This window comes from Schistocerca serialis, chromosome 7, assembly GCF_023864345.2.
Source record: "Schistocerca serialis cubense isolate TAMUIC-IGC-003099 chromosome 7, iqSchSeri2.2, whole genome shotgun sequence".
NCBI lineage: Eukaryota > Metazoa > Arthropoda > Insecta > Orthoptera > Acrididae > Schistocerca > Schistocerca serialis.
In genome coordinates, this window is record NC_064644.1 from 272,539,480 (window position 1) to 272,562,525 (window position 23,046).

At 39.8% G+C, this 23,046-nt stretch overlaps 1 protein-coding gene across 1 annotated transcript in view; it reads left to right on the plus strand.

Moving 5' to 3' along the window:
• LOC126412861 (zinc finger protein 354B-like) overlaps positions 1 to 23,046 on the plus strand; it is a 147,880-nt gene that overhangs the window by 32,065 nt on the left and 92,769 nt on the right. The window contains exon 2 of the mRNA XM_050082727.1: positions 328 to 1,050. Within this exon, the coding sequence (XP_049938684.1) occupies positions 367 to 1,050 (684 nt within the window). The 5' untranslated portion in view covers positions 328 to 366. The remainder of the gene's footprint in view (positions 1 to 327; positions 1,051 to 23,046) is intronic.

A 23,046-nucleotide genomic window follows, 5' to 3' on the forward strand; every position in this document is an offset into this window, starting at 1 on the left:
TCTTTTGTCCTCTCTCTCTCTCTCTCTCTCTCTCTCTCTCTCTCTCTCTGTCTGTTGACCATTTGTATCCTGAACTTCATCTTGAATTTTCTTTGCAGCCTTTCAATTTTTTGTGTGTCCAGTGTGCTTTTTATTTTCAACAGCTGGAGGGGGATCTGGATCGTAAGGCAATATTGATGAAGCTACTCCACTTGCCCTTTTGTGTAACAGTTTTGTAATATTTCTAATTTCTTTTACTCATTTTTGGTGTTCAGGTTATTTAAATGTCAGGTAATGTACTCATCTTCAAATATAGTTCATTTATATATATTCTGTTTGGTGTTACAGGCTGTGCTGAGAAACCTGGTTTCGGAGGTGGTATGACAGATGATGGATGACGACACAAGATCACAAGAACTGTTGGACAGTGTTGACATCTCACAGTTACGACCTGATGGGAAACTTAATACATCAGTTGCACCACCTTCCCTCAAGGTTGATGAAGATGGATGTGCAGTTATTGCACCACCTGTTACGCAGTATGTCAACATACACAGGTTGGCTGAACCTTCTCTTGGTGCTGTTGGGGGTAAGGGGGGGACAGGCGGTGGTGTCCCTTCGGACTGCGGGCCTACTGGCCTTGACCTGGTTCCTCATCATGTTGTGCATAATGGACTTGTGGTTGACATGATGGTACCGGGAAGTGCTGGTGAATTTGTGGCACATGGTGCAGCTGGCTACCTTCCTCCTGTGGGTGACCATTATGATGAAGATGTCTTACTGACGGAAGATGATCGTCGCCTTGCAGCAGCCCTCGTTGCTGTACAGATTGCTCAGCAGCAGAAGCATCATGGAAATGTGGGCAGCAGTCATCATGGTTTGCCTCACCCCCAGGAATTAGGCCTAGTTACTGTTAATGGTGCCCTGCCGTGCCTTACTAAGGTTCCTGATCATCATAATGGAAGCAGCGTACCTATGTCACCAGACCGTGCTGCTGTAGTTCAGGGGTACATACAGACAGCAGGTGTAGTTGTTGATGATGACCAGGAGCACCAACTATTGACTGAACAGGTATGTTCTTTAAAAATAGTTAGATTTCTATTATGAGATCAGTGTGGTAATCAGGTTGCCTCGCATTGGTTGGAAGTAAGAAATTGTATGAAAATTCTGTTTACTTTATTTAAACATTCTGTTGTAAAACATCTATTTGTTAACAAAACATACGAATGTGGTGTAGACCCTCATGACTGTTGTATGGGAATGGAACCAAGGAACAAAACAGAAACTGTATCTTTTTTTGTTCTGCTGTACTGTACTGTAAAATAATGGCTTGAACTCTGTACATTTCAGCACAAAGAGTGTAAGATCGCAAGACTTAAAGAGAGGAAGCCACAGCACGGTAGTATTGTCACTCTGGTATTGCTATTTTTGCACTTAGTACAGCATTCATCTAGCATCTAGTGGTTTCTACACTGTATCGTTTTGTGTTATGCTGTGATACATTCCAGACGCTGCTAGCCTTATCAATAAATTAATGAAAAAAATCAACCCTATGGTCCGTGAACTTTTCATACACTTAAACTCTTTGATTATGGCTCGATTGTTAAGTAGATAATGCCATACAATATACATTTGTTTACAATCAGAAACTGTACAATATACAAATCTGTAAAATTATTCTGTTTTTCTTGATTTGGGAAAAATATTTCAATTAAATCATTTACTGATACTCATTTTAGTAGGAAGTAGGATAGATATAGAAATAGTCTGAATAGAAGGCTAAGCACTGATGTCATTAATTTGAAGATATACACTTTCACAGTTTTATATAAGCACTCAATTACATATAATTTCTTTTTCTTGATTGGTGTTGTGGTCTTCAGCAATCTTTTGTAGCACCAAATTTGTAAAGCTTCTATTCTCGTCTTTCTGATTATTGCCCAAATTTCACTTTTGCATAACACTTAAAATTGTATTTGTTGTTAACAAATTTCCTTTTTTCAGAAGCACTTGTCTTGCTATTGCCTGTGTGCAGTTGATATCCCCTCTACTTCAACCATCATCACATATTTTTCTACCCAAATAGCAATACTCAGCTAATACTTTTAATGTCTTGTTACTTATTGTAATTCCTTCCACTTCACTTGATTTTATTCAAGTACATATTGTACTTTTGTTGATATTCATCTTATAACCTGTTTTTAAGACACCATCTTTTCTGTTCAATTGCTCGTCCGCGTCCTTTTGCCATCTCTAACAGAATTACAATGCCATCGGCAAACCTCAGAGTTTTTGCTGATTTTTCCTGAACTTTAATTCCCTTTCCAAATTTGTATCTCATTTCTTCTTTGTCTACTTAAATATTCTCTTCAAGTTCATTTCCCTTGTATAGCACTTCTATTCCTTCCATCATTCAGCCTTCCCTTCTGTGCCTTGTACTAGCTTGCCACCTAAGCACTTAATATTCATACAGTGATTCCTTTGTTCTTAATTTTTTTTCCAGGTGGCATCTATCTTTCTGACAGGTTTGCATGCTTCTGCAGCATTGGATTTCCCATTTAGTAATTTCTGATTTTGCCATTTTGCACTTCCTATAATTTTTTAGACATTTTTTTTCCCTCTTCACTTTCTGGGTTTTTATATTTCCCCTTTCACCTATTAAAATCAGTATGTCATGTGTTACCTAAAATTTCTATTGTGCCTTGTCTCTCTGCCTAATTGTTCCACTGCTGATTTCACTATACCATTTCTTAAAGCTACCCATTCATCTTCTGTAATATTTATCTCGCCTGCGTCAGTCAGTACGTCCAATTCTTATTACAATATTAAAATGATGAACAGGTGACACTAGTCCAAAATTAATGGTTGCAATGTGGTGCATCGTCCCATTAGTGTTACAGGACAGTGTATTGCCCATAGTCTCAGCACCAAAGCCAGCAAAGGTGGCTACAATATTATAAAATCTCGTGATATGGGCACATGTCTGACATTCGTGATTGTCTCTTCCAAATGCCCATGCAAGACATAAACAAAATGGTGCTTGCTAGTATTCTGCATGAATTATGAATCAAAAAAGTGTAAATGCAACAGGGAATAACAATATTAATGTGCTATTAGTAAACTGCAGGAGCGTCTATAGAAAGGTCCCAGAACTCATTAATAAATGGTCACAATGCCCATATAGTACTAGGGACAGAAAGGGCTGAAACCAGATGTAAACAGTAATGAAATCCTAAACTCAGATTGGAATGTATACCGCAGAGACAGGCTGGACAGTGAAGGGGGAGGCGTGTTTATAGCGATAAGAAGTGTAATAGTATCGAAGAAAATTGACGGAGATCCGAAATGTGAAATTATTTGGGTGAAGGTCACGGTTAAAGCAGGTTCAGACATGGTAATTGGATGTCTCTATAGGCCCCCTGGCTCAGCAGCTGTTGTGGCTGAGCACCTGAAGGATAATTTGGAAAATATTTCGAGTAGATTTCCCCACCATGCTATATTTCTGGGTGGAGATTTTAATTTGCCAGATATAGACTGGGAGACTCAAACGTTCATAACGGGTGGCAGGGACAAAGAATCCAGTGAAATTTTTTTAAGTGCGTTATCTGAAAATTACCTTGAGCAGTTAAACAGAGAACCGACTCATGGCGATAACATATTAGACCTTCTGGTCACAAACAGACCCGAACTATTTGAAACAGTTGACGCAGAACAGGGAATCAGTGATCATAAAGCGGTTACTCCATTGATGATTTAAGCCGAAAATAGAAATATTAAAAAAGGTAGGAAGATTTTTCTGTTTAGCAAAAGTGACAAAAAGTAGATTACAGAGTACCTGATGGCTCAACACAAAAGTTTTGTCTCAAGTACAGATAGTGTTGAAGATCAGTGGACAAAGTTCAGAACCATCGTACAATATGCGTTAGATGAGTATGTGCCAAGCAAGATCGTAAGAGATGATAAAGAGCCACCGTGGTACAACAACAGAGCTAGAAAACTGCTGCGGAAGCAAAGGGAACTTCACAGCAAACATAAGCATAGCCAAAGCCTTGCAGACAAACAAAAATTACGCGAAGCGAAATTTAGTGTGAGGAGGGCTATGCAAGAGGCGTTCAGTGAATTCGAAAGTAAAGTTCTATGTACTGACTTGGCAGAAATCCTAAGAAATTTTGGTCTTATGTCAAAGCGGTAGATGGATCAAAACAAAATGTCCAGACACTCTGTGACCAAAATGGTACTGAAACAGAGGATGACAGACTGAAGGCCGAAATACTAAATGTCTTTTTCCAAAGCTGTTTCACAGAGGAAGACTGCACTGTAGTTCCATCTCTAGATTGTCGCACAGATGACAAAATGGCAGATATCAAAATAGATGACAGAGGGATAGAGAAACAATTAAAATCGCTCAAAAGAGGAAAGGCCGCTGGACCTGGTGGGATACCAGTTCGATTTTACACAGAGTACGCGAAGGAACTTGCCCCCCTTCTTGCAGTGGTGTACCATAGGTCCCTAGAAGAGCATAGCATTCCAAAGGATTGGAAAAAGGCACAGGTCATCCCCGTTTTCAAGAAGGGACGTCGAACAGATGTGCAGAACTATAGACCTATATCTCTAACGTCGATCAGTTGTAGAATTTTGGAACACGTATTATGTTAGAGTATAATGACTTTTCTGGAGACTAGAAATCTACTCTGTAGGAATCAGCATGGGTTTCGAAAAAGACGGTCGTGTGAAACCCAGCTCGCGCTATTCGTCCATGAGACTCAGAGGGCCATGGACACAGGTGTTTCTTGACTTCCGCAAGGTGTTCGATACAGTTCCCCACAGTCATTTAATGAACAAAGTAAGAGCATATGGACTATCAGACCAATTGTGTGATTGGATTGAAGGGTTCCTAGATAACAGAACGCAGCATGTCATTCTCAATGGAGAGAAGTCTTCCGAAGTAAGAGTGATTTCAGGTGTGCCGCAGGGGAGTGTTGTAGGACCGTTGCTATTCACAATATGCATAAATGACCTTGTGGATGACATCGGAAGTTCACTGAGGCTTTTTGTGGATGATGCTGTGGTATATCGAGAGGTTGTAACAATGGAAAATTGTACTGAAATGCAGGTGCAGGGAATGGCAATTGAATCTCAATGTAGACAAGTGTAATGTGCTGTGAATACATAGAAAGATAAATCTATTATCATTTAGCTACAAAATAGCAGGTCAGCAACTGGAAGCAGTTAATTCCATAAATTATCTGGGAGTACGCATTAGGAATGATTTAAAATGGAATGATCATATAAAGTTGATCGTTGGTAAAGCAGATGCCGGACTGAGATTCATCGGAAGAATCCTAAGGAAGTGCAATCCGAAAACAAAGGAAGTAGGTTACAGTACGCTTGTTCTCCCACTGCTTGAATACTGCTCACCAGTGTGGGATCCGTATCAGATAGGGTTGGTAGAAGAGATAGAGCAGATCCAACGGAGAGCAGCGCGCTTCGTTACAGGATCATTTAGCAGTTGCGAAAGCGTTACGGAGATGATAGATAAACTCCAGTGGAAGACTCTACAGGAGAGACACTCAGTAGCTTGGTACGGGCTTTTGTTGAAGTTTCGAGAACATACCTTCACCGAGGAGTCAAGCAGTATATTGCTCCCTCCTACGTATATCTCGCGAAGAGACCATGAGGATAAAATCAGAGAGATTAGAGCCCACACAGAAGCATACCGACAATCCTTCTTTCCACGAACAATATGAGACTGGAATAGAAGGGAGAACCGAAAGAGGTACTCAAGGTACCCTCCGCCACACATAGTCAGGTGGCTTGCGGAGTATGGATGTAGATGTAGATGTAGATGTAGATGTAGATCTCTTGTCACTGCAGCCCACATTGCTCCATCTGGATTGTTTGAAGCTTATACTAATTGATTCTCGTTGTTTCTGTCATCAGTGGTAGGTTTGGTTTCATACAGTTCTCCATAGCCATCAGTTGCTATGAATTCCTTTCCTTTCAGTGTAACTGCTGCAATATGCATAATCAACAAACTGCCGTACTTACTCTTTTTTATTATCTGTTTCATAATGATTGATATGTAATGTCGAGCTCTACTACTGAACACATAGCTTGAAGATTACCATAGGTGTGCTGCATTTCACCAGAACTGCGGAAATGTCTATTTTCATTTAGTACGTGAATACTAAATTTTACTCGGGAACAAGTCACCAGATGCTGAAGTATTTGCAAGAAAACATACTTTTTCAAGCATTTTTTATGAGTATCAAATCTGAAGAGTCACAGATGCCGAGCTGTGCTTTCACACTCTCCTTTGCACAGTTTGAAGATACAAAAATTAGCTTCCCCCCCCCCCCCCCCCCCCCCCCCAATTAATTTCATCTTAATGCTGATAAATGCAAAATACTGGGATTGAGATTACCATCACAGCTGTTTTGATGGAGGAAAAAAACCTGTAAAGTGTGAAAAGTTTGAACTTGTGTTGTTTTTGTTTATTATTAACAATGATTAATCTGTGAGCTAGAGTTGTTGGCCAATAAATATCTTCAGGAGGCGAAACACATTACTGCTTCTGGTAGACCCACATAAACGTAACAGTGAAACACTTCCTAGCTTTCGTATCTGATAGCCCTTCCTTCCAGAGGAGTCTGGGGTAGGTTGGGGAACGTTAAAAGGAAGGAAAGATCACTTGGACCCAAATTCATCACTCCCCTTGCATTAACAAGACCAGTCACAGAACCTGTTGGCAGTAGATTGAACTCGGCGAGGTTGCTGGTTGAGACCCATTCATCCCTTGTATCTCGCTGTAAGTACCTGAAATGCACTAACCTGTATCTTTCATATAATGATGTCCCCTCTGCATAGTGAAAGTACTGGTTGTGGATTTGCAGACTCAGGATCTGGATGACTAGCTGTAATGGTGTAGAATGATGTGAAGTCTGACAGTGGTAAAAAGTAAAATAAAGTTGTATGGCATGAATGGCTGGAAGACTCTGAAGGACAGGTTCAGCCGGTGAAGTGGAAAGATTTTCCCTATCCTTCATGCCCACAGGCACTTTTCCTTCGTGAGGTGTGATTGCTGTCTACTGAGTATATCTGGCAAGTGTGGGCACCAGTTACCTGTTATAAATCTTGCTTTTAGAAATTGTTCTGGTGGTCCAGCAACTCAGTCCCATCGCCGTGTATGAACTTGCTTTTCTTCTGGCAAGTGACTATACTGGGTGCGTGTGTAGTGTAATGTCATGTTTGTTTTGGAGATTATGAGAGGAAGGGAGAGGGTGAAACCCAGTGCCAGAACATAGCCTCCTATTCTCGGAAGACCACCAAAGGGGCTACCGAGCTTAATGTCCCCTTACGATGGATGGATCACCATCAACAGTGTCACATGCCCTCACTTCATGCGGCAGTGTGGAGAGGTTTGGAATTGGATCCAGGACATTTGGCACAAAGACTGGCGATAACAGACTCCATGCCACCACCCTTCCTGACCCCTATACCATAAAGACATAGGGGAAAATGTTAATACTGCGTGGCACACCTGGATAGTAATCCACCCAAGTACTGGCCACACCCGTCAGTGCTTAGTTTCAGTGATCTGACGGGAACTGGTGTATCCACCTTGACACGGCCATTGCAAGTTAGTGGTCAAATAATAGCATGCATGTTTTTTGAAGGTATGCAATTTTTAATTCTAGTCGTTTCCTTTGTGGTGGTTTACAAGACATCACATATGGTGAAACAGAAGGATTTTTCTTAGTGGTGCACTTCAGCTGCTGTCTGCACTTGGTTTTCACCATGTTGAATCTGCCAGTTACCTGTTATAAATCTTGCTGATGAACAGTCACCTTTTAGAAATTGTTCTGGTGGTGCAGCTGCTCAGTCCCACCTCCATGTATGAACTTGCTTTTCTTCTGTTCTTCCCTCCTTGTTGGGTGATGAAATGTTAGATTACGACTATATTTCTAGCTACTAAGTGAACTTTGAACTGTCATTTGCACATATCTGTATTTAAACAGGATTGCCACAAGTTCTGGAAATCAGAGAATATCAGAGAATTTCAAATATGTCAGGGAAATCAGTGAAATGTCAGGCAGATTTGGGGGGGGGGGGGGGGGGGGGAACTGGAAAAATTTCGTTTTTGTCCCAGTAGATGAAATGGTTTGTTTACAGAGGTGTCGTGCATCGTCACTGGCTGGGCACAGCTGAGAATGTGCGCTGCTTCCCTTCGTCCTTGTTTTCTACCCTTCTTACCCTTCCTCTCAGCTTGCTGTCAGTGCTGCTACCGCTTCTTGCTGCTAGCCTAGAAGCTGCCAACAAGAGGCAGGGAGGCATGAGGAGTAGTTTGTTTGGATCTGTGTCTCAAAGATTGTTGACGCAGTGGCTGGAGACGGTGGTCATGGGTGCATGAGTTGTATGTGAGTGATTGTGTGAATGTGTCTGTGCTGTCATTTTCTGACAAAGGCTATGGCTGAAAGTTTAGTTGTGAAAATGTGTTTGTCTTTTCTACGGGCCTGTCTGTGGCTCATCGATCATCTTGAAGTTGGGTTGCTACCTATTGTCATTAGTTCTGATTGGCAGAGTATTTGCACAGTTATCTGTTCCATGGATTGATCACTGTGGTCTCACTTCATCAACATCGTGCGACATGTGAATAGCTGGCCACATGAGTGGATTTCCATGACGGCCCAAAAACGCAGGCCATTTCTGCTGGTATCTCTTAACATATCGGACCTGCCTATTTGAAGCCCATCGTTTCCCTCTAATGTGCAGGCCCTGATCATTGGATATAGTCTCAGTGATCTGCCTGCAGGCCAATCTGCTTGGGTGTGCCATGACGTGGTGGATTTTCTTGGTTTATCCATGGACCCAGGACTGAGGTGCTCTTCGGCAGGCCCAAGGCCATGGGCGATGGATTTCAGGAATTGCAGCTGTCTCACTCCAAGTACATTGTTCAGTGCAGCATTTTACAGACATTTTATGTATTGCTGTATATTGTGGCACTTCAAAAGTAGTTTACATAGGCCCTACTAGAAAGTATGGACGATAGTAAGAAGAACATTTTGACAGTTGCTGGCAATTTGTATGCTGTGTACTGATGTATTTCTGTACCTGTAAGACCAAACAATGGAAAATCCAGGATAGAATATTAAAATATTATGAAAAGGAAAGTTGCTGTTGCTACACACCATATAGTGGAGATGCTGAGTCGCATATAGGAAAAAAAAAAAAAAAAAAAAAAAGGAAGCCTTTACAATTAAAGCTTTTGGCCGTTAAGGCCTTCGTCAACAATAGATGACACACACACACACACACACACACACACACACACACACACACACACACAGAACTCGCACGCACTACTGCAGTCTCAGGCAACCAACTGGGTCATTTGCCTGAGACTGCAGTAGTGTGTGCGAGTTGCATTTGCGAGCGTGTGTGTGTGTGTGTGTGTGTGTGTGTGTGTGTGTGTGTGTGTGTGTGTGTGTGTGTGATCATCTATTGTTGACAAAAGGCCTTAATGGCCGAAAGCTTTAATTGTAAGAGTCTTTACGTTGTGCCTATCTGCGACGCAGCATCTCCACTATATGGTGAGTAGCAACTTTCCTTTTCATAATATTGTACTTGTAAAACAATAGAGATAACACAGTGGATAATAATCGACAATAACGAACATAGTAGAACCAGCATTTTATTGGTGGTCACTTATAGTGCTGGTTTACACAACACTTCTTTTAAGAGGCCTACTTTTTTCTGAGGTTATTTCTGAAATCAGTGAAGGTATTTTAAATCTGTTGTTCAACTCTGAGGAAATGTGTATTTTTGTTGTGAGATGTGTTTCATTTTATTTAAATAAAATAACAACAGTGGCCTTAATAAAACATATATATCATTTGGTTTGCTTTCTCCATCTAAAAACAGTTCATTACAAAAGATGTTGATCTTAATACTTAAGATTTTTGCTCACACAAGAAGGAATACAGAAGTCCTTAGATTTTTTGTGAACTTACTTCTTTACTTACCCTTGAGACCTCAAAATCTGTCAGGGAAAAATGCTAAAACTTATCTGGAAAACGGGGAAATATCAGGGAATTTGACTTGGGGAAACTTGTGGCAACCCTGTTAAAGTATTCACTTTTCACCCTGACATATTTCAGTAATTATAACTTAAAGTAATTTAATTAGACATCAAACATTAACACCTACTGATACAGAACGCCTGACCCCTATGTCATCAGAGTTATCTTTAACATAAAAGTTATTCATTTGTTTTTGTCTCCCTGTTGACATTGTCAGCAGTCCTCTTACTCTGTTCAGTCTGTGATACTGCCAGCTTGGAGTTCCGAAGCATACTTATAGCCTTGTTATAGCAAGTGATCGTCGCACAATGCATGACAGCTTGCCACTACACTTGTCACGGGGCGTGCACCTTCTGTACAAACATGATTGGGGCACACAGTACCTGCTACTTTCATATATACTATTTAACAAATATCCATTATCATGATCATCTTTAGCTGGTACGAATAGTGATAGTGGACCAGGGTATTTGATAAAACGCCCTGTTACACTACATATCCCCATGCTCAATAGAAAGATATGCATAATTGTTTATTCATATGCATCAAAATTTTCATTTTCTCAACAGGTATGTCATTTATACATATCATTAGTGACTATTACTCCAGCTCACATTTAACAATATTTGAGAAAACCTGCTTTGTTCAATATAACTATCATGTATCATATTTAAACATTAACGGCTGAAAGCAAGGGGAAACTACAGCCGTAATTTTTCCCGAGGGCATGCAGCTTTACTGTATGATTACATGATGATGGCGTCCTCTTGGGTAAAATATTCCGGAGGTAAAATAGTCCCCCATTCGGATCTCCGGGCGGGGACTACTCAAGAGGATGTCGTTATCAAGAGAAAGAAAACTGGCGTTCTACGGATCGGAGCGTGGAATGTCAGATCCCTTAATCGGGCAGGTAGGTTAGAAAATTTAAAAAGGGAAATGGATAGGTTGAAGTTAGATATAGTGGGAATTAGTGAAATTCGGTGGCAGGAGGAACAAGACTTCTGGTCAGGTGACTACAGGGTTATAAACACAAAATCAAATAGGGGTAATGCAGGAGTAGGTTTAATAATGAATAGGAAAATAGGAATGCGGGTAAGCTACTACAAACAGCATAGTGAACGCATTATTGTGGCCAAGATAGATACGAAGCCCACACCTACTACAGTAGTACAAGTTTATATGCCAACTAGCTCTGCAGATGACGAAGAAATTGAAGAAATGTATGATGAAATAAAAGAAATTATTCAGATTGTGAAGGGAGACGAAAATTTAATAGTCATGGGTGACTGGAATTCGAGTGTAGGAAAAGGGAGAGAAGGAAACATAGTAGGTGAATATGGATTGGGGCTAAGAAATGAAAGAGGAAGCCGCCTGGTAGAATTTTGCACACAGCACAACATAATCATAACTAACACTTGGTTTAAGAATCATGAAAGAAGGTTGTATACATGGAAGAACCCTGGAGATACTAAAAGGTATCAGATAGATTATATAATGGTAAGACAGAGATTTAGGAACCAGGTTTTAAATTGTAAGACATTTCCAGGGGCAGATGTGGACTCTGACCACAATCTGTTGGTTATGACCTGTAGATTAAAACTGAAGAAACTGCAAAAAGGTGGGAATTTAAGGAGATGAGACCTGGATAAACTAAAAGAACCAGAGGTTGTACAGAGATTCAGGGAGAGCATAAGGGAGCAATTGACAGGAATGGGGGAAATAAATACAGTAGAAGAAGAATGGGTAGCTTTGAGGGATGAAGTAGTGAAGGCAGCAGAGGATCAAGTAGGTAAAAAGACGAGGGCTAGTAGAAATCCTTGGGTAACAGAAGAAATATTGAATTTAATTGATGAAAGGAGAAAATATAAAAATGCAGTAAGTGAAACAGGCAAAAAGGAATACAAACGTCTCAAAAATGAGATCGACAGGAAGTGCAAAATGGCTAAGCAGGGATGGCTAGAGGACAAATGCAAGGATATAGAGGCCTATCTCACTAGGGGTAAGATAGATACCGCCTACAGGAAAATTAAAGAGACCTTTGGAGATAAGAGAACGACTTGTATGAATATCAAGAGCTCAGATGGAAACCCAGTTCTAAGCAAAGAAGGGAAAGCAGAAAGGTGGAAGGAGTATATAGAGGGTCTATACAAGGGCGAGGTACTTGAGGACAATATTATGGAAATGGAAGAGGATGTAGATGAAGATGAAATGGGAGATATGATACTGCGTGAAGAGTTTGACAGAGCACTGAAAGACCTGAGTCGAAACAAAGCCCCCGGAGTAGACAATATTCCATTGGAACTACTGATGGCCGTAGTAGAGCCAGTCCTGACAAAACTCTACCATCTGGTGAGGAAGATGTATGAGACAGGCGAAATACCCTCAGACTTCAAGAAGAATATAATAATTCCAATCCCAAAGAAAGCAGGTGTTGACAGATGTGAAAATTACCGAACTATCAGCTTAATAAGTCACAGCTGCAAAATACTAACACGAATTCTTTACAGACGAATGGAAAAACTAGTAGAAGCCAACCTCGGGGAAGATCAGTTTGGATTCCGTAGAAACACTGGAACACGTGAGGCAATACTGACCTTACGACTTATCTTAGAAGAAAGATTAAGGAAAGGCAAACCTACGTTTCTAGCATTTGTAGACTTAGAGAAAGCTTTTGACAATGTTGACTGGAATACTCTCTTTCAAATTCTAAAGGTGGCAGGGGTAAAATACAGGGAGCGAAAGGCTATTTACAATTTGTACAGAAACCAGATGGCAGTTATAAGAGTCGAGGGACATGAAAGGGAAGCAGTGGTTGGGAAGGGAGTAAGACAGGGTTGTAGCCTCTCCCCGATGTTGTTCAATCTGTATATTGAGCAAGCAGTAAAGGAAACAAAAGAAAAATTTGGAGTAGGTATTAAAATTCATGGAGAAGAAATAAAAACTTTGAGGTTCGCCGATGACATTGTAATTCTGTCAGAGACAGCAAAGGACTTGGAAGAGCAGTTGAATGGAATGGACAGGGTCTTGAAAGGAGGATATAAGATGAAAATCAACAAAAGCAAAACAAGGATAATGGAATGTAGTCTAATTAAATCGGGTGATGCTGAGGGAATTAGATTAGGAAATGAGGCACTTAAAGTAGTAAAGGAGTTTTGCTATTTGGGGAGCAAAATAACTGATGATGGTCGAAGTAGAGAGGATATAAAATGTAGACTGGCAATGGCAAGGAAAGCGTTTCTGAAGAAGAGAAATTTGTTAACAACCAGTATTGATTTAAGTGTCAGGAAGTCATATCTGAAAGTATTTGTATGGAGTGTAGCCATGTATGGAAGTGAAACATGGACGATAAATAGTTTGGACAAGAAGAGAATAGAAGCTTTCGAAATGTGGTCCTACAGAAGAATGCTGAAGATTAGATGGGTAGATCACATAACTAATGAGGAAGTATTGAATAGGATTGGGGAGAAGAGAAGTTTGTGGCACAACTTAACCAGAAGAAGGGATCGGTTGGTAGGACATGTTCTGAGGCATCAAGGGATCACCAATTTAGTATTGGAGGGCAGCGTGGAGGGTAAAAATCGTAGAGGGAGACCAAGAGATGAATACACTAAGCAGATTCAGAAGGATGTAGGTTGCAGTAGGTACTGGGAGATGAAAAAGCTTGCACAGGATAGAGTAGCATGGAGAGCTGCATCAAACCAGTCTCAGGACTGAAGACCACAACAACAACATTTAAACATTATGCTATGTCATGACTCTTTTTACAAAGGGCGTACACACGTTTCTTTTAAAATAACTGAAACTTCTCTCTGTAGGTGGGTATTGTTTGTTTCCTTGGTCTGTTATCTCAATAAAGAGACTGATTTGCTTTAAGTTACATGAGATTTTAACTCTTTTTATGAAGCAGTTCCCCTATACATAGCTGGCTGCTGTGGCTGAGCGGTTCTAGGCGCTTCAGTCCGGAACTGTGCTGCTGTTATGGTCGCAAGTTTGAATCCTGCTTTGGGCATAGATTTGTGTGATGTCCTTAGGTTAGTTAGTTTTAAGTATTTCTAAGTCTAAGGGACTGATGATGACCTCAGATGTTAAGTCCCGTAGTGCTTAGAGCCATTTGAACCTTATACATAAATGTACCTAACCCACTCTGTAGACCAATCTCTCTCATGAATCTGTCTATCCGTCTCCCATTTCTATTTTTCCTGATGTGAGTAAACTTTATATTATAAACGAATCACACAGCATTTATCAACTTATTTTCTACTTATCTCCTTACCTCAGTTTGAAGAGATTTCTTGACTTAATACTTGACTGTACCCAGATGTCAACCTGTGTTGCTCCTCAGCTTATATCTTATTTTTCTTTTTACTCTAGTTCTTTCCAGTTATTAAAGCAAATCCACATACTTGTAATATTTTATAGACTAACACCCAGGCCTACCTATTTACTCAGTCACACTTTATACATTTAATTAACTCTTTATTAACAATATTTCTAAATAGTATATGTGAGATAATACTATCTTGTGCTTTTAACCAATCTGTATTCTTGAAACATTTTATATGAGAACTTATTTTGTACCAGTTTGCTGATATATGTATTCTTTTATACATATAATATGTTGTCATGCATCAGTAATATCCAGTTTTCCTAGTTATGAATTTTATTTTCCCTTGCTGTACTCTGTCTTGAAGAAATCAAGTTTTCTTTTATTACGTCAATGGATCTGCTGTTCGAGCAAATGGCGCTTCATTCACCATTCACGTGTGTTTAGCATCTCACTTTCGATGCAACTGTTGCATCGCACCTGGCTATCGCCCCAGAGAATGTCTGACATGCCTAAACATCACCACACTTGAATGTTTGTCATATTGTCATGGCCTCATGTCTCATGTTTGCAGATCAGTCTCGGGAGTCCTGTGAAAACAGGTCGAAACTTAACAGAAATGAGAATGGTTGCAATTGGGGACTGTTGCTTGTGGAAAGAGGAAAAGATATAATAATACCACCTAAAGGAGAAAAAGGGGAGGAAGCTAGGAATGGATTTGTGGAACTTTAAGAATAAAACAAGATAGATCCCAAAGATAGATTCCTGTCTCACCCTCCACTCCAAAACAACCCTGCCTTGTTTGTTTTTGTTGTTGTTGTTGTTGTTGTTGTGATCGTCAGTCCAGAGACTGGTTTGATGCAGCTCTCCATGCTACTGTATCCTGTGCAAGCTTCTTCATCTCCCAGTACCTACTGCAACCTACATTCTTCTGAATCTGCTTAGCATATTCATCTCTTGGTCTCCCTCTACGATTTTTACCCTCCATGCTGCCCTCCAATGCTAAATTTGTGATCCCCTGATGCCTCAGAACATGTCCTACCAAGCGGTCCCTTCTTCTTGTCAAGTTGTGCCACAAATTTCTCTTCTCCCCAATTCTATTCAATACCTCCTCATTAGTTAATGTGATCTACCCATCTAATCTTCAGCATTCTTCTGTAGCACCACATTTCAAAAGCTTCTATTCTCGTCTTGTCCAAACTATTTATCGCCCATGTTTCACTTCCATACGTGGCAGCACTCCATACAAATACTTTCAGAAACAACTTCCTGTCACTTAAATCTGTAATCGATGTTAACAAATTTCTCTTCTTCAGAAATGCTTTCCTTGCCATTGCCAGTCTACATTTTATATCCTCTCTACTTCGACCATCATCAGTTATTTTACTCCCCAAATAGCAAAACTCCTTTACTACTTTAAGTGTCTCATATCCTAATCTAATTCCCTCAGGATCACCCGACTTAATTTGACTACATTCCATTATCCTCATTTTGCTTTTGTTGATGTTCATCTTATATCCTCCTTTCAAGACACTGTCCATTCCATTCAACTGCTCTTCCAGGTCCTTTGCTGTCTCTGACCAAATTACAATGTCATCGGCGAACCTTAAAGTTTTAATTTCTTGTCCATGGATTTTAATACCTACTCCGAATTTTTCTTTTGTTTCCGTTACTGCTTGCCCAATATACAGATTGAACAACATCGGGGAGTGGCTACAACCCTGTCTCACTCCCTTCCCAACCACTGCTTCACTTTCATGCCCCTCGACTCTTATAACTGCCATCTGCTTTCTGTACAAATTGTAAATAGCCTTTTGGCTCCTGTATTTTACCCGTGCCACCTTCAGAATTTGAAAGAGAGTATTCCAGTCAACATTGTCAAAAGCTTTCTCTAAGTCTACAAATTCTTGAAACATAGGTTTACCTTTCCTTAATCTATCTTCTAAGATTAGTTGTAGGGTCAGTATTGCCTCACATGTTCCAACATTTCTACAGAATCCAAACTGATCATCCCACAGAGGTCGGCTTCTACTAGTTTTTCCATTCATCTCTAAAGAATTCGCATTAGTGTTTTGCAGCTGTGACTTATTAAACTGATTGTTCGGTAATTTTCGCACCTGTCAACACCTGCTTTCTTTGGGATTTGAAATATTATATTCTTTTTGAAGTCTGAGGGTATTTCGCCTGTCTCATACATCTTGCTCACCAGATGGCAGAGTTTTGTCAGGGCTGGCTCTCCCAAGGCTGTCAGTAGTTCTAATGGAACTACTCCCAGGGACTTGTTTCGACTTAGATCTTTCATTGCTCTGTCAAACTCTTCACGCGGTATCATATCTCCCATTTCATCTTCATCTACGTCCTCTACCATTTCCATAGTATTGTCCTCAAGTACATCGCCCTTGTATAGACCCTCTATATACTCCTTCCATCTTTCTGCTTTCACTTCTTTGCTTAGAACTGGGTTTCCATCAGAACTGTTGATATTCATACAAGTGGTTCTCTTTTCTACAAAGGTCTCTTTAATTTTCCTGTAGGCAGTTGAGACACACAGGTCCATAGCTTAAAGCTCATTTCATATATTCGTTGATGTTCACACGCGTATTACTATAAATCTTAAACCCAATACATTTATGACTATCTCTTTCTCATAAGACTACTTTCTTGATATGTGGTGAAGACAAAACTCAGTTCCTCAAAAAATTCTGTATAAATCCCAATATTAGTAGTAGTTTGTCTACTCTATAGTGTTTTCTTAGTTTCTCCTAACATATCCCATATATTTTGAAATTTGTGTTGATTGTTTACAGTATTATCCACAGAATTGGTCTTGCTAGTGCTTGATTCAATGGTGTCCTGTATTTTCTGTTCAATGAACGCTTGCAATTTCTCTTCCAAACTAGTTAAGGTAGATTCTGGGCTCAATATCCTATCTTGCTCTAATGATTCTACGCTCTTATATGTGTTTGAAATCTCGTTGTGTACAGATTTATGATTTTGATTCACTTCTTTGAAATATTCCTTAAACTCTTGACAAATTACACTATGTACCTCTGGGGGTAAATTTATCATTAACACATTAACTTTACTTTCTAATTCTGTTATTTTGTTATCCTGTTCTGCAAACCTAGACAAATTTGGTCTGAATAATTTTTGTCTATTTAATTAGAAATGTTTTCCTCTGCATTCTCTCATTTTCATCCAGCTTACTGCTAATAGTATTTTCAACCGTCTCCATTAGTATTTTATTTTTGTCCATTAATTTCGCAAATAATGATGTTATATCAACTTTCTCTGCCTCTGTGTTCATCTTACAAGTTAACACTGGCATAAACTTACACACTGTAGTTAACAATAGATTCAACCCTCAATATAATATCACTATGTCCAGTGGTTACATGCAACAGTTAAGATTTGACATCTGTTTGATTGTAGGTGACTGCCAATGAAACCACCGTTGAACTAGGAACAGTGCTTCGCAAAGTCTCGGCGTCAGTGGCTGCAAGATGAGAGCTGATGTGTTGTCCACTGGCTGCAGTCATGTTAATTATCTTCCTTGCCAACCCTGCCACAATCTCTTACACATTGCAATCTCCGCCAGTCTCGCTTTATACTTTCAGTGCAAGCACGTCATCATATTATGTTGCTGGGTGTTTGGTATTCCAGCAGTAAATGATTCCTTCTTCATGAAAATTGTTCATTCACAAGTTTGAGTAATGTTCTTCAACTCAGTCTGGATAGTACTGTCATCAAAAATTTGAGACTAACTTATGCATTCAGCTCATGAAGATCAGTTGTTGATTATTAGTTGTCAAGGGCAACAAATTAATGTTTCTTAATATCTTGTCGAAATTCTTGAAATTTTTTATTTTATTTTATTTTGTAAATAGTGATCTTCCCATAATCACTGCTTAGTTTACTGGTTGATCGCCACATACAGTTAAAAAAGAAGGGGGCGGGGGGGTTCATAGTGGCGTACTTCAGCAGGGTGTTTACAGGACGTGAAAGTAATGAAAAAGTTATGAAAATGAACAGGTGGTCATGAAAGTAATGAAAAGGTAATGAAATTGAGTGGGTGATCATGAATTTTGTTTTGGCATCCTTGAGATGGAGATGGAGAAATTTGGAGGTGTGGCTTTGTTGATTTATATGTGGTGTAAACACCTAGTGGAAATGACGTACAGTGCTGCCATCTCATGTGTTTCTGGAGTATTATTAGTTAGAACAGTTGTTTCTTTAATTCTGCCCAATCCCACTTCTGTTTAAATCTCTTTAATCTGCGTCTTTTTGGAAAGAGGTTTTCTTGAAGGTTTTTGATAGTTAATATAAAACTATTGTAATTTTAATTTTGACCTTAGTGCCAGTGGCATTTCATGTGTAACACTCATGAAAGTGGAAAGAGAGATTCTGTTTTGGTTCACTCACTAGTTTCAAGGCAGCAAAACAATTTGCCTTTTGCTGCAGTAAAACAGTGTCAGCACAGCCACAAGTTTCTGCTGAACAGAATTTGAACGGCTGTAACCAATTACTATCACTTGCTCAATCTACACTCTCTAGAGCTTCAGTAGAAGAGAGTTCCAAAACAAACTTATTAAAACACTTTTTAGTTACTGATGAGATAGTAAAAGTTGAAAGCATGTGGTCTATGAATAAAGTCATGTCTCATTCATCAGTAAGAAGTTCTGGAAACACAACAGGCGTATCCCAAATTATGTATCCTGGCAGCATGATTGAAAATATATGGCACTTACTCACTTCATATAGTGATTGGAGCTTTGAAAACTGTTCATAATAAAAGTGATTGGAATGTTTGTGTATTTCTTAGGGTGATCTGGTACTCTATGAAGGATTTTCCTTCAAGGAGGGCAGCCCTTCTCAAATATCACTGCGTTTTCCAAGTTTCCTCTCAAACCTTGTTCTATAAGATGGACTGGAAATATTGAAGCTATGAAAATAGCACTTGAACTTATTTCACATTTGAAGAAGTATGTGCTGAAGTACATTAAAGACCAGCTGAAAGTAGAAACTTTGAAAAAATTAAAAATTACTAGAAGATAAATTTCTTTGTGCAAAACTCAAGTTTCTTATATCATTGTTGATCAGTTTTATGTACATCCTTGCTTTTCAGTTCATAAAGAAAACTGTTAAGGAAATGGTGACAAATTCTAACAAATTGCTTGCTATTGATGTTACCAAAGCACGTAGTCATAAAACAACTCCTGGTGCCACTGCAGCTAGCAAGAACTACTTGGAAAAGACTATCCTTATTTTTAGAAATGAGTGCACAGGTATTTTGCAAAGTCTGTACCAAAAAATTGCTGAGAAGAATCAAACAACAGAAACTCCAAGTAGGAATGTCAATAATGGTTGCGTTTCATTGGCAGGACACTTAGAAGATGCAACAAGTCCACTAAAGATACAGCTTACACTACACTCGTTTGTCCTCTGTTAGAATATTGCTGCACGGTGTGGGATCCTTACCAGGTGGAATTGACGGAGGACATCGAAAGGGTGCAAAAAAGGGCAGCTCGTTTTGTATGATCACGTAATAGGGGAGAGAGTGTGGCAGATATGATACGCGAGTTGCGATGGAAGTCATTAAAGCAAAGACGTTTTTCGTCGCGGCGAGATCTATTTACAAAATTTCAGTCACCAACTTTCTCTTCCGAATGCGAAAATATTTTGTTGAGCCCAACTTACATAGGTAGGAATGATCATCAAAATAAAATAAAAGAAATCAGAGTTCGAACAGAAAGGTTTAGGTGTTTGTTTTTTCTGCGCGCTGTTCGGGAGTGGAATGATAGAGAGGTAGTATGATTGTGGTTCGATGAACCCTCTGCCAAGCACTTAAATGTGAATTGCAGAGTAATCATGTAGATGTAGATGTAGGAAAAGATAGATCTTTATCTTTTTCTACATTGTTAATTGCTGAGAAGAATCCTTTGAAATTAAAGATAGTCAAAGGTGGATCATGTTTAGCCTCTGAAGTGAAGCAGAGCTCCAGTTTGAGAAATTCTTGAGTGACAATTGCAGTGGAGAAATTTGCGGAGGGGGGGGGGGGGGACACCACATGACTCCATCAACAGATGACATAGTTAAGAGAGAATTCTTTAAATTTTGTGAGTATTCTGAGAAACAGCTGAAACAGTTCAATTCTAAGGGGGACCAGCTTGATAACTTCCTGAAGAATTTTCTGCAAAGTGCAGACCATGACTTCATTAAATTTGTGCAGAAGCTGTTATGCATGTGTCATGGAAATGCTGCAGTTGAAAGAGGCTTTTCTGTTAACACACAAGTTTTAGTTGAAAACATAGGAGAAGACAGAATTGTTGGCAGAAAAAAGAGAGATAGAATTGTTGGCAGAAAAAAGTGTTTACAATGCAGTACAATCATTAGGTGGCTTACTTAATAGCGAGAAACAACTGAATGTGGACATAACAAAATCAGTGATATTAGTTGGGAAGAGTGCATCACTACAAAGAGTAGAAGCCTTAAAAAAGAGGACATCTGATGAAAATGAAATGGCCAGTCTTAAAAGAAGACAGTTCAAGAAATACAAGCTCAAAAATAAAGAAGGAATGACTATTGAGAAGGCGAAAGAAGCAGCTGAAGTTGTAGATGTTGAATTTCAATTTTAGCTAACGTAGTAACAAAAATAATCACTTTTTGACAATATGATGTATGTGGATGGACAAAAAAATCTGGTCACCAAGTGGCGGCAGGAGAAAGCACGTGCGTGCGCATGCTCTCTCTCTCTCACACACACACACACACACACACACACACACACACACACACACACAAAATACTTATGCATGCTTTCTGACCCAGTGGCTCCTTCTTCCAGAGGAAGGGTTGAAGGGGTAGGAATAGGGGTGAAGGGAAAGGTACTGAAGAGCTTTAGGAAAAGGAATACAAGGTGTAGTTCAGAAAAGTCACACAGAACCACGGGTCAGAGGAGACTTACCGGCCGGGATGAGAAGGAAAGACTGATTATTGGGGACTGCACCCGATTATATTTGAAAACCTGAGAGCTTAAAGGTGGAAGGCAGGGTAATATGCAGGACAGAGATTACTGCTAAAACACAGTGTACAAAAAGCTAAGTGCACTGTAAGTAACAGAGCTGAAAGGCGAACAGCAAAAAATAGGCAGGTATGAAAATGAAAGATGCAGAAAACTAAAATGGAAGGAATAAAGGAGTAGTTACTGTGAAGAAATGCTGAGACAAAAAAATCAATATAAATTAATGTCAGGTGGGTGGCAAGAACCAAGGACATGCTGTAGCACTAGTTCCCTCCTGTGGAGGAAGAATCCAGATGGTGCGCGTGGTGAAACAAGCACCGAGGTCATGACTGTCATGTTTTAGAGTATGCTCTGCGACAGGATAGTCTGTGTTGCCAGTATACACCCTCTACCTGTGCCCATTCACCCTAACTGATAATTAATTTGGTGGTAATCATGCTGATATAAAAGGCCAATTAGTGTTTACATAACAGCTGGTATATGACGTGTTGTTTCACAGGTGGCTCTCCCTTTGATAATATATGTTTTCTCGTTAAAGGGCTAGTGTATGTGGTGGTAGGAGGGTGCATAGGGCAAGTCTTTCAGCAGGGATGGTCACAGGGGCAGGAGCCATAGGCTAGGGAGATGGGTGTAGAAGGAGCATAGGGTCTTCCAAGAGTACTGTAGAGATTGGGAGGGCAATGAAAAGCTATTTTAGGTGTGATGAGCAAAATCTCAGACATTCAGGGCATGATTTTATGGAGTCATGGCTTGTTGAAGTAGCTGATTTATACATTCAAGACCAAGATGATACTGAGTGACAAGTGGAATGCTCCAAAGATGTTTTCTGGAGTGATTAGCTGTACAGCGTTGGATGTGATGGCCCAGGAAATCTGCTTTTGAACTAGGCTTGTGTAGTAATTATGTCCAGTGAAGGCTGAGGTGAGAATGATTGTGAACTGCTATAAGGAGTCTGAATCTAAACAAATACATTTGCCTCTAATGCCAAGGCTGTATGCAAGAGAACATTTGATATGGAAAGGATGGCAACTGTCAAAATGCAAGTACTGTTGTTTGTTAGTGGGTTTAATGTGCACACAAGTGTACGGCTGACCTTCGACGAGGGTGACGTCAACATCAATGAAAGTGGAGTGGGGGGGGGGGCAAGGTACTGTTGTATAGGATGTAACTAAGGAAGGTGCAGACTCATATATTATTGCTTGGATGAATGTTATCATGATTCATAAACCTATGAAAGGGAGTAAAGTTAGTTGTTACATGTTAGACACTAATGATTATAAGGGTTAGGAGGTAGGAAATGGGATTGGTGCTGGGGTAGATGTCGAGGGTCAGTTCTCTCATGTTTTTTTCAGTCATCTCCCTCTCCTTCCATTCTCCCATGTCTTTCTGCTCCCCGCTTGCTCCCACTATGTGCAACACAATTCCATTCTTTAAATGTCACTGTGTGTACTCTAGTCCCCTCTTTGCCCGTCCCTCCATTGCCGGTGCTATCTTTTCCTATTTGAACCGCAATCAGTAGGTTAAAATGAAATACCAAATTATTCGGTTACTACGTCTGTTTTGCAAATCACAGACCTATGGAATATACAGCTTCTCATGGACAAATCAATGTCACTGTCTACATATCTTCTGTAGCAGAACAT